The sequence below is a fragment of the Lithobates pipiens genome, unplaced genomic scaffold, assembly GCF_037356315.1.
Source record: "Lithobates pipiens isolate NorthernLeopardFrog02 unplaced genomic scaffold, aLitPip1_a1.2 Scaffold_13, whole genome shotgun sequence".
Classification (NCBI taxonomy): Eukaryota; Metazoa; Chordata; class Amphibia; order Anura; family Ranidae; genus Lithobates; species Lithobates pipiens.
The window spans coordinates 149304742-149317402 of record NW_027507718.1 but is presented as its reverse complement, the minus strand read 5'-3'; the positions used below and the strand labels follow the sequence as shown (position 1 = coordinate 149317402).

General features: G+C 42.5%; 1 protein-coding gene across 2 annotated transcripts in view; it reads left to right on the top strand.

Annotated features, from left to right (window-relative positions):
* POLE4 (DNA polymerase epsilon 4, accessory subunit) overlaps positions 1 to 1787 on the top strand; it is a 121178-nt gene extending 119391 nt beyond the window's left edge. For both annotated transcript variants that reach the window (XM_077475732.1, XM_077475731.1), the window contains one exon: positions 1446 to 1787. In XM_077475732.1, coding sequence (XP_077331858.1) covers positions 1446 to 1459 — 14 coding nt within the window. In that variant the 3' untranslated portion in view covers positions 1460 to 1787. The remainder of the gene's footprint in view (positions 1 to 1445) is intronic.
* The last annotated feature ends 10874 nt before the right edge of the window (positions 1788 to 12661 follow it).

Here is a 12661-nt window from a genome sequence, read left to right as displayed (position 1 = left end):
TTCGGATAACGTCACCGGGTGGCTACGCCTCATGGCTATATAAGTAATTGCAAAAGGCGGACCTAGCATTATAGCTAGAGGTGAGAGAAGATTGGTGGAAGAATAAAGGGAGAGGACAAGCGGAGAGAGGAGACCTGGTAGAGAGGAGCCTAACAGTGGAGGAAGGAGAACCAGAGGATGAAGAAATCTGAAGAGCCGCTGAAGCTGCTTTAATAAATTACTGTCAAAAACCGGTGTGCTGTGTTTTTTTTGTGGTGTTTTTTTACACTTTTTTGGGGATGAATGGGTAGGAATACAATGTACCCCATACTCATTCACATATGTTGGGGGGGGGGTGAGGATCTGGGGGCCCCTGCCCTCAGACGACCACAGCCACTGGCCAGAGTTGTGTGGAAGAGACCGCAGAGCCTCCCCGCCTCAAAGGGGGTGCTCGTCCCGTAAGGGTCTGGTAGGGATTTTGGAGGGGTGGAACAACTCTATGCCATGGGGGGTATTCCTCTTAAAATCCATACCAGACTGGAGGGCCTGGTATGGTCTTGGGGGGGTGGTGTTGAAGAACTCATTTAGGTGTGCGGTTCCCCTTCAAGATCCTAGGAGCACAAGTCGCATGCCAAAGTGGGATCAGTTAAGACGTTGATCCGACTTCAATGATATTTAATGGGCTGAAGTAGGATCAAAGTAGTGCAGGAACATTTTTCAAAGTCCGGACCAACTTGTGTTAGACCAACTTGTGTTAGACCAGCTAAGACGGCTCTCATAGGGAACCATTGATTTTATAGACGTCATGTAACATGTGCTTCCAATGTCGGAGCGTTTGTCGTACCAGTGTGAACCCAGCCTAAGCCCACATTCACATTGGGCCAATTTGACGTCAAATCGAAGCCTATTGCCAGCAATGGCACTGTCTGGGTGTGACGCCGACTTTGCGGTTCTGCACCAATTCAGTTTCCCAAAACTTTCTGAGGCGATTTCAATAAACATCTGTGCATGAACCCACACAGATGTCTGTAGACTCGCCCCCGAAGTCGGAATGAAATGACAGTTTGAAAGCATGCGAGTTCAGCTGGTTTAAAACCCGCCCTCAGTGTGAACATAGGCTTAAACCTAGAAGCTGATTGGCTACTATGCACAGCTGCACCAGATTTTGTATGCACTGATTTTAGTAAATCTCCCCCTTTTTAGTAACGGATTAAATTTTCCTTTCCTTTTTTTCTTTTATTTTTTTTAAACAATCAAAATTCCTTTTGTGTTGCACTTGAAAAACAACTACTTTGGGTATGACATGATTTCCAAAGGAATTCCATCAAGGAATATGCATCTCACTATACACCTGCTTTGTAGAACAACATACAACTATACAAGTTTAATTGTTTGTAAAAATCAAAAAGAGGGGATTGGCCAGTTCAAATTTTAAATTTTGTGTTTTTTGTTTTTTCCCCTCCTAGGCACATTGGATTGATATGATTGCCAACGCACATGAAACCATGGATAATGCTTTCAACAACAAAGTTTTCCATCATCCCAACTGCTTGGAAAAGGGAGTTTTACTTGTTTTTGCTATACTTTTATGTTTGTAAAAAAAAAAATGCGTTTTTGTGTATAACTAATAGATCTCACCTAATTTTTTGGTTTATATTTATTCTTACCCGAATAATTATGTGGTCCAAAAAGAATAACTTTGTTACACTTGTCATTGTTCACGAACATTCTTTGGTTTTCCAAAATTGACTTTAATATTGCATAAACCCCTGTAGACCTATAGATATTAAAGGACAACTTCACTCTCAGTTCATATTGTGTAGCTGTCTGTCTCTGCAGTCTGTATAAAAAATAAATGGGAAATTCTGCTTTTTTAAAGAGGTTTTCATGTAACATTTTGCTGTGCTAAGCAAGAAACTGCCCAGCTTGCTGTGTTGAGAAAGGGGAACAAAGTTTGACTCCTTCCTTGCCTGAGGCCCGATTTCACATATATGCATGTTGCTTTTGAGTGTTTCTGCAGTGCTTTTTGCGGTGCTTGCCTAGTTTTAGACGCGTGCTTTTACCGCAATTTTTGCCACAATTTGCATCTTTTTTTTTTACACTGTATATAGCTGGTTGCTAAGGAGGGGGCTGGGAATCCGGCCGCCGCATTCTTACAGCCGAAGAGTCATCAGCTGCAGCTGTCAGTGGACTTCTTTGCTGAATATATAAAGAATTTCCAGCTAAAAAAAATATTTTTTTTTTTAAATGGCATGGGGTCCCCCCCAAAATCCATACCAGACCCTTATCCGAGCATGCAGCCCAGCCTGGCAGGCCAGGAAATGGAGGTGACTTGCGAGTGCCCCCCCCCCCCCCCCGAACCATACCAGGCCACATGCCCTCAACATAATGTGGGGAGGTGGGTGCTTTGGGGTAGGTGGGGCTCTGCTCCACCACCCCAAGGCACCATGTCCCCACTCTTGCCCGGTGGTTGTCAGTGTCTGCGGGGTGAATTTGGAAGCCACCTTTAACAAGGGGGCCCCCAGATCCTGACCCCCCCATCTGAATGAGTTTGGGGTAGATTGTACCCCTACCCATTCAACAAAAAAAGAAAAGTAGTGTAGTGTTAAAAAAAAAAAAACAGTGTTCTCCTTACTCTGCCGATGATCCTCTTCCCTGATTGCTGAGTGCCGCTCCCGCCGACGACACTCCTCCAATGCTGCATCCACGCCGATTTCAAGCATGTCTTAGATAACGTTGGGGGCATGGCTATCGTAGGATGTCACCCGGAGGCCCCACCCCTTGTGACGTCACCACCCGTGGCATGATGGGTCTGTGACGTCACAATGGGCGGGGCCTCTGGGTGACTTCCTACGATACCCCCCCCAGCGGGACTCCGCATCGGAGGGTCGGCAGAGGAAGAACACCAGACAAAAGAAGAGCGGAAGAAGCAACAGTGGGAGAAACCCGAAGGAGGAAGATTCAGGGAAGATGTTTTAAATAAGACTTGTCAAAAGCTGTCTACTGTATTTTTTCACACTATATACTACTTTTTGGTGAATGGATAGCGGTACAGTGTACCCCATACTCATTCACATGGGGGGGGAGACTGGGGGCAAGGGTTGTTGGGAAGAGCTCTGATAAGGGTCTTGTATAGATTTGGGGGGGCTATACGTGTCCAATGGGAGATGATCTCATATGTAAACATATGAGATCATCTCTCATCACCGGCTCTCCCTTCTCACACAAACGGCTGCAGCGGTTAGTGGAAAATAAAGTGCCCACAGTAAATGTCAGTGCCATCTGTTATCAGTTTCACGTGTCATCAGTGCCATCTGTTAGTGTCATCAGTGCCACATTAGTGTCAGGTGTCATTGTTCTAGTGCTCCAGGGCCTTCAAATGTGTAATAGGTAGTCAACAAGTTAGATATGTAATTTATGTTCCTAGAACACGTGATGGTGCTTCCTGCATGTTGGGCCTCTCTAAGTGGCCAGGCTGTGGAAAAGTCCTACACATGTGGTATCGTAATACTCAGGAGGAGTAGCATAATGTATTATGTATTTGTGGTATACACATGCCATGTGAGAGAAATAACCTATTATGATAATTCTGTGGGGAAAAAACAAATCTTAATTTTGCAAAGAATTGTGGGAAACAAAAATCAAAAAGCTCACCATGCCTCTTTCTTACTAAATACCTTGGAATGTCTACTTTAAAAAAAAAAGGGTTCATTTGGGGGTATTTGTTCTTTCCTGGCTTGTTTGGGTCGCAAGAAATGAGATGGGCCACCAGTACATCAGGTGTGATCAGTTTTTTAATATTTGCACCATAGCTTGTAGACTCTCTAACTTTCACAAACCCCAAATAATATCCACTAATTTGGGTTATTTTTACCAAAAATATGTAGCAGTATAAATTGTGGCCAAAAGTTATGAAGAAAAATTAATAATTTGCAAAATTTTATCACAAAGAAAATTGCGTTGTTTTTTTTTTCAAAATGTTCGGTCTTTTTTCATTTATAGCGCAAAAAATAAAAAACCCAGAGGTGATCAAATACCACCAAAAGAAAGCTCTATTTGTATGAAAAAAAGGAGAACAAATTAATTGGAGTAAAGTATTACATGACTGAGTAATTGTCATTCAAAGTGGTAGAGCACCAAAAGCTGAAAATTGGTCTTGTCACGAGGGGGGTTTAAGTGTCCAGTTGTCAAGTGATTAAAGATCTGAATTAAGGGGGCCAGGAACGGCATGTGAGCGGACGTGTCTCGCTGAGCTCCCTCTCCAGATCCTGCATTGATCCTCTTCCCAGCCGGTAAAACCGTTCCGATTACCTGACATTCTCCTGGATACCTTCTGCGGACCCCCCTGGAGCTGAATCCGGGTGCAGGCGGTGGCATTATGACCTGCAAAAAGCATGAATTCGGCGGCTCCGCTCACAACCAAAATGGCGTGGTGGCCTCCCTCTCCCAGAACGCACAAGGCACGGACAGGTCTAAGGATGCAGGTAAGACCTCCAAAACACCCAGGGGCACTGTGAAGAATCCCCCTAAGGACATGTTATACTATGTTATACTATGCTAAAAAGCTGGCAGGCCCTGCGGAGCAGGGAGAGGGGGAGGATTTGTCAGTCACAGACGTGCCGGAAAAATAACATGCCGGACTCTTTGGCATGTGTGAACTGCTCCTGGGTGGGATGGGCGTGCTGAAAGGGTTAATCCTGTGTCTAGGGTGGTCCCTTCAACCTCTCAGACCTTAGATCCAATGTATTGTATAAATTCAGAGCGCTCTGGAATCAATTCTCGAAGGACAAATAAAACCACACACACACACCATGGCATCCTTCAAGAACTAATTGTATTGAGTTATTACAGAGCGATTGATATAGTAAATTTCGCGTCACACAGAATAAGACATGCGCAAACGACATCAAGACGATTACAGCTGGTCAAGACAAAACGCTATTGTTCTTTGTTCTAAGCTAGCTAACTTAATATGAGAAAAAGATAAGAGACAGTACATGATTTCTTCAGTAGCTAAAGGAATGCTGAGAAAATGTGTGAAAGTTTTAGATAAGTGTGTGAGAACAAATGAGTTAGAAGAATCTCATGTTGAGACAGTTATCTGAGAAGTTAAAGGGGTGTTCAAACTGTACATATTGTAAAATGGAAGTTTGTGAATATTAAGATGGCTGACAGAAACAAGATAGAGGCTTAACATAACCTTTCAACCCCCTCTTAAGTCATGGAATGACTTTCTACAGATCCGCAGCCTCCTGAAATCTACGGTTCTTGCTACGTTTGTTATATTCATTTACATAAAGCTGCAGATATTGTGTAAATGCGTGAGAAGGTTGGTCTGGTGTAGTACATTTGCTAATACAAAGTAGAATAAGCTTGAAAATTAGGTAGCCTATCAATCCTAACAATAGTACTATGATAATCATAATCACTATGTCCTTTAACCATGAAAACATTCCACCTAAACCCAAACTAGAAAAGGGGTTCCATCCATAATTACCTATGTTCCTTGCTTGTTTCATTAATTCATTTACCTGTGTTCGGTGTTGACTAATAACATCATAGTAGTCTGGGATTTCCAGGCTGGTATTGTGAAACCAAGTACAACATTCATAATCTTGGGTCATTTCGCATAAACCTGTCAGAGCTGCACTCATGCTTTTCAATAGCCAATTCGTGTAACTCTAGTTGTCTTCTAATTGCTTTGAGCTCGACATTGAGTAGTCCTATATCTTGGGAGTTTTTTTCCATAACATCATTTATTAGACTAATGTAGTTATTTAATTTGTCCATCATGGTTATGCCCCATCCTGTCCAGGATGGAAACCATGTCCATGACTTATCTGAAGTAGAAAACATAGGTGGGTTTTCTCTCTTGTATTTATAAGTTAACCTATGTACTGGACTTGAAGTCACTTGTATGTGATGTTCCTGATTCTGGCCTAGGGCTGACATGACTGATACCAACTGTGCTAAATAACACCATCCTTTCACTCCTGCGGGGATCCATGGGTAACAAATTTTAGCACAGCATATGTATGTATTGTTTCCCAATGAAAAACTTCTTAGAGAACTACGTTGGGGCTCAGTTCCAGCCTCAAATGCAGCACTAACTAGTTTACTCACAAGTATCCCAGAGGTTGTGTTCCTGTATGTAATAAGTTCACTAATGGTGTTGTTAAGGGATTGATTTTTGTAACTACACATATGACCTATGATAATTTTACTGGTGTGGAAGGGAATACCCTTTGAAATGTTAAATACTGACTTGCAACACATACCTGTTCCTTTGGATGTATTGCCTAACTGAACACACCACTCGGGTTCATGTGTCCTTCCTAAAGTGTAAAACATAATACTCTGATTGCGGTACCCTTCTGAGACATTCTTAATACTTAAGACTAGAGTATTTTCCAATAATGACTTGAGGTTTAGAGGGACAGCTAAAAGTGGGATCTTAGCAGTTTCTGGGTGCAACTTACTACAAATCCAGCATTTTTCATATCCTGACTTTCTAGCATAAGCATATTAAAATTTTAACAGTAACATTTTTCCAGAAAAACTTGTTTCTTTGATCAATTCATTAGAGACATCTCTTTTACTGAGATTTCTGAGGTGAAAGTCAGTATGGTTGGTGTGTATTTCGCTTTTACCACATATGAGTTTCAAGGCACCTAAGTCATCAGGATGAAAGATACAGTTAGTTATTATCCACACTGGGACAAAGATCAGAAGTAGAAACATCACCAGAAGGCAAAAGGCCTTCCCAGAAGTCTGTGGTGAAATGAGTGACATCACTGTCCTTTATGTCTGTGCTTGTCTTTTGAGGACTTAACCACTTCCCACCCAGCCAATGCACATATACGGCCGGGTGGGAGCCGTCTACTTCTGATAGCACGTTCAGGAACGTCCATCAGAAGGAGCGGGATCGCGCGCGTGCCCACGCAGCGGCGTGATCCCGATGCTCCCGTTTCACCCGGACACGGCGCATCTCAGATCGGCAGGAGGGCTCTCTGATTGGCCCTCCTGATCACATGACGGCCGTGTCCAATCACGGCCGTCATGTGATGTAAACAAACAGCCGGTTGCTAAGCAATCGGCTCCTCCTCTCCTCACACAGAAGTCATCGCTGAGGAGAGGAGAGCAGATCGCTGCAGCCGGCTGATGATCAGTGAGTATGAGCTGTTTTTTACAGCTTTTTACTCACTGATCACCAGTCTAGTGTAATACACGACACACCACACAGTATAAACACAGTCCCCACATATGTCCCCAAAACATACATGTCCCCAAATAATAAAAACACATGTCCCTAATAATAAAAACATGTCCCCCACATATGTCCCACTAAAATCACATGTTCCAATGATTATCTGCACACATATATACGTGATCACCTGCACACATATGTACATGATCATTTGCGTACATATGTCCGTGATCCCACAAACCAATTATTATACACTTAACTGAATTTTTTTTACCAAAAACATGTAGCAGAATACATTTTGGCTTAAATTTATGACAAAATTAGATTTTATTGGATTTCTTTTAAAATAGAAAAAAGAAAATAGTGTTTTTTTTTTAAATTTCCGCTTTTTTGCGCTTATATCGCAAAAAATAAAAAACGGAGTCGTGAATAAATACCACCAAAATAAAGCTCTATTTGTGAGAACAAAATGATAAAAATTTCATTTGGGTACAGTATAGCATGACCGCGCAATTGTCACTGAAAGCGCTAGAGCGATTAAAGCTGAAAATTGGGCTGGGAAGGAAGGTGGCGAAAGTACCCTGTATTGAAGTGGTTAAAACACCTGCTTCACCTCTTTTCAGCCTTTCCTCAATTCCTGGGCTTAGATCAATTTTCTTTGCTGGCATGGATCCAAGTAGGACTTTGCTCTGTAAGGATGGCGGTCCTGGTGACGGCTACCACTTTGGTCACTGGCCTGAATGGAACCTCTTGCGGCTTTCGACCTTTCTGAAGCCTCTGGACCACAACTTGATCACCGACCTGGAACGGGTGGGTTGGTACCTGTGAAGAAGGAGAGGTGCGAGCAACTCTTCTTTCAACAATATCAAGAGTTTCAATCAGTTTTTTTTTACATATTCCTCCTGTATTTGTTCCAAATCACCTTTCTCTACCATCTCTACCTACGGTGTGGGGAATGGCCTACCCATGAGTACCTCGAAGGGGGAATAACCCGTCACACTGTGAGGGGTCATTCTGATTTCAGCTAATACTGCTGGGAGAACTTTTTTCCACTTGCCAAAATTCCCACCCGTAGCTTTCCTTATCCTGTCTTTAATTGTTCTATTCATTCTCTCTACAATTCCTGAACTCTGTGGATGGTAGGGGAGGTGAAATTTCCAGTCTATTTTTAGTACTTTTACAAGATCTTGGCAGATTTTAGCTGTGAAAGCTGGGCCATTGTCTGAATTTATTTGCAATGGAAATCCCCATCTAGGAATAATTTCCTGTGTGAGGATCTTCACTACTGTTTGTGCGTTTTTCATTGTTGGTGACAAAAATTTCTGGCCAGCGTGACATCATGATCACTATGACCAAAAGATATTGTTGTTTCTTTCCTTCTTTGTGCATATGTGTAAAGTCTATCTATAAATGGGTAAACGGTGTTGTTGGGTACTCAAGATGTTCATGTTTTGATTTCTTTGGGTTTGTTGGATTGTTCCTAATGCAAGTGACACATCTCCTTACAAAAGCTTTGACTAGATTAGGTAATCCTGCAATGAAAAAAATCTGCATCTAGAAGTTCACATGTGGTCTGCCATCCCTTGTGACCCAGTCCATGGTATTGTGCAATGAACAGGGGGGGGGGGGCTAGCAACAGGAATACACGGTTTCCCTTCTTTGCAGATTAATCCTGTTTTAGGATCCTTTTGTACCATCCCATCACAGTTCCATTACGCAATATCATCAGGGGTGGCAAAAGCCTGTAGTTCCGTGAGCCAATGTGTCTCTTTCAGGGAATATGGCTGAGGTGTTAGCATGGGCATTTGAATGTTTGCCTTTTGTGTAGATGCAGCTTCTTTAGCTATTCTGTCAGCTGGTGCATTACCTTTGGCTATATCAGTCATTTGGCCTGTATGTGCCTTACAGTGCATGATAGCTAGTTTTGAAGGCAACTGAATTGCATCTAGTAATGCTGTGACTAGGTCAGAGTGTGAGATGCTCTTTCCATCTGCTGCCACATATCCTCTGCGAAGCCATATTACACCATGGTCCCAAACCACACCATGAGCATACCTGGAATCAGTGTAAATGTTTACCTCTTTTCCTGCAAACAGCTGGCATGCACGGGTTAATGCTATCAATTCAGCAGCTTGTGCAGACTGATAGGGTATTGGATTGGCCTCGAGGACAGTATCCGGCAGTTGGACAACAGCATAGCCTGCATGATAGACATTATCACTTTGTCTGCTGCAAGAGCCATCAACAAAAACTGTTTGTGCAGTAGGAATTGGTACTGAAAGCATATCTGCTCTAGGTGAAGTGTCCTGATGTATTGATTGTGTACAGTCATGAGGTGGGGGTAAGTCATCCTGTTCTCCTTTAAGAACTAATAAGGCATTCAAAATTGGAGCTGGGCCAGAGTTTATGTTTGAACTTTTTATTTTCAGGTTTGGATTGGACAGGAGGATGACTTCATACCCACTCAATCTTTGTGCTGACATATGCTGAGTATGTAAAGTTTTGAGGAGTGTGGTAACGTTGTGTGAGGTGTGTAAAGTAGTGTTATGGCCCAAGGTAAATGGTGCTGCCAACTCTACAACCATAGAACAAGAAGCCAACGCTCTGAGACAAGCAGGCATGCCTTGCACCTGTACTGGAACCACCTTTGAGAAAAAAGCTACAGGGCGCAGTCTCCCACCATGTTCCTGGGCCAGTACTCCTGCCATGGTTCTGCAATTTTCCCTAGCAAACAAGTGCGGGCTGGTAACCATTGCACTTTTCAACATGGTAAAAGCATTTAACATTTCATCAGACCATTTTACAATGTCAGACATTTCAGAGAGGGTTGCTTGTCTCAATATATTGTCATAGAAAGAACAGTCAGGTATCCATTGGCGGCAGTAACCAATCATTCCAAGAAAGGTTAGCAGGTCTTTCTTGGTAAGTGGGCGGGGCAGACCCACTATAGCAACAGTTCTTTTGTGACTGACTTTCATAACTCCCGGAGACAGCACAAACCCTAGGTACTCAACCTCCTGTTTACACCATTGTAATTTTTTCTTAGAAACGTTGTGACCACACGTATGTAACCATTTCAATAAGGATAGGCTATCAGCTCGGCAGTCCTCCTCTGAAGAACTACAAATCAAAAGATCATCAACATATTGCAACAGTACAGAACCATGAGGGGCAGTCCAAGGCCTGAGGGTAGCTTGGAGTAATATAGAATAGACCACAGGTGAATCTATATATCCCTGGGGCATTCTACACCAGGTAAACTGGCGATTGTGTTGGTCAATCGACACAGTAAAAGCAAAGAGTGGCCTTGTCTCCTTGTCTACAAGGACAGAGAAAAAAGCATTCTTTAAATCAATTACAGTAAAACATTTGGCTGTTGCTGGAATGGAGGACAGTAGCGATGGAACATCAGGTACAATGGGTGCTATTGGGACTATGAGGTCATTTATGGCCCTCAAGTCCTGTACAAATCTGAAGGAGCCATCCCGCTTCTTTACAGGGTTAACAGGTGTGTTGTATGGAGAAATAATTTCCTCCAGGATTCCATCCTGCAGAAACTTTTTCACCATTGGCACTATGCCATCCATCTTTTCTTTAGAGAGTGGATACTGTTTGTGATAGATAGAAAATGCACCTTCTTTGAGATTGGCCTTGTATGGTGTGCATGAAACAAGTCCTACATCCAGATCTGATGTAGACCAGACCTGGGGGTCTATATCCTTAAAATCTTCTTCACTATTTTGTTGTGACAGCATCAATAAACCTGGTTTGCATGCTACTATAGTGATTTTATCTGAGGAAATGTCTAGACCTCCTTCTGAGTTGGTTCTAATTGTGATTCCTAGTGGCCCAAACAAGTCTCTTCCCAACAAATTTACAGGACACTTTGGTATTATCCTAAAAGAATGTGTGCATATGGTGTACCCTTCATCATCTTCTATTGGTAGGGGTGGGGTCCTATATGTTTTTGTCAGTATCCCATTAATTCCCAAAGAGGGTTCTGCTGGTTCCCACTTGCCTCTGAAATGATCTTCACAAATAGTACTCCTAGTGGCCCCGCTATCAACGAGATAGGGGAGGAGTCACCCATTTATTGAAATGGCAACCATTGGACTGTCAGTGAAATCATCTGAGACAAAAGGAAAAGCTGGGACACTACCCTCCGGGCCCCATCATTGTTGTTGATTTCCCCATTTGATTGGAAATTTTGGACCTTGTTGGATGGATGCCTGTGGTCGTTGTGTCTGGTTAGGGACAGAGCTGGAATCGGGAGTCTGAGGAGGGGTGTGGTGAGGACACTGACTCACCCAGTGATCCTCAGCACCGCAATTGAAACATCCATTGTTTCTAGCGCGACTCGTCCCTCTTCCATTTCTGCCTTTAAATCTGCCTCTAAAATTTTCTCTGCCTCTAAAATTTCCTTTTGTATTCCCTTGAACATGTTGTGTGGAGACAGGCGACGGCTTTGGTATATCAAAATAACCTGCTGCATCTTTCTGTGAAAGAGCTTTGCCAAAGTCAGTTCTAGAAAGTGTTGACCATTCAGTAATCATTTGTTTGACACTGACCACTAAATGGGGTTTGAGATTACTCAGGAAAGTCTGGATCAATAATGGATCCAAAGTTATCAGAATACCCAAACCGGCTTTCTGTCCATCCTGCCATATGATCCACCCAAGGGTTAACTAGGTATTGCTCCGTACATTTCATTTTCCTATGAAAACAATACAATTTATCGTGCTTGACTGCCACCTAGCGGTGCAGGCAATCAGACAACGGTGTGAATCAGACAATTAGACAATACCTCAACTTAGGTTCCTTTAACAAAAAAATTCAGTACTGTCTGTGATACTTTTTTATACTAATACAGCTACAATCACTTCAAGTCTTTAACAGAATAAATTTGGAACAAGTTCAAGAGTATTTCAGATATACAATAAACACACAATCTTGCTCATGGAGCTGCTGTTTTGTTTCAGACAAATTTAAACCACAGATGAATTTAACTTTGCAATGTACATTAATCTGTTTACCTTTCCCAAAATAGCTTTACCCAAATTGTAACTTTATAACCTCCGGGAATACCACTCACCAAGTATGCCTTTTGGTTCTTGAAACAATATAGCAGTTCACATATACACACTCAGCGCAATTCATTCAGCGTGATACTTTTAAAGCAAAGCAGTTATACAATCATACACAAAGTTTACACAATACATTGATCATCAGTCACCAGTTCTGTCTCGAACAGAAATAAAACTCTAGAGTACTCTGTAAATTTTTCTAAGGTCACCAAAACCTATTCTAAGGTCACCAAGACCTTTTCAAGTGTCCCCAAAACACTATATGACCCCTAAGGTCATGACCGGTCAACTTATCTATACTTATGAGAGGTTCTATAACCCAACAGCAATCTCTGTGGGATGGTAGCCAAGTCACACACCTGACAACTGGACCCCGGCAAGTCAATTTCAC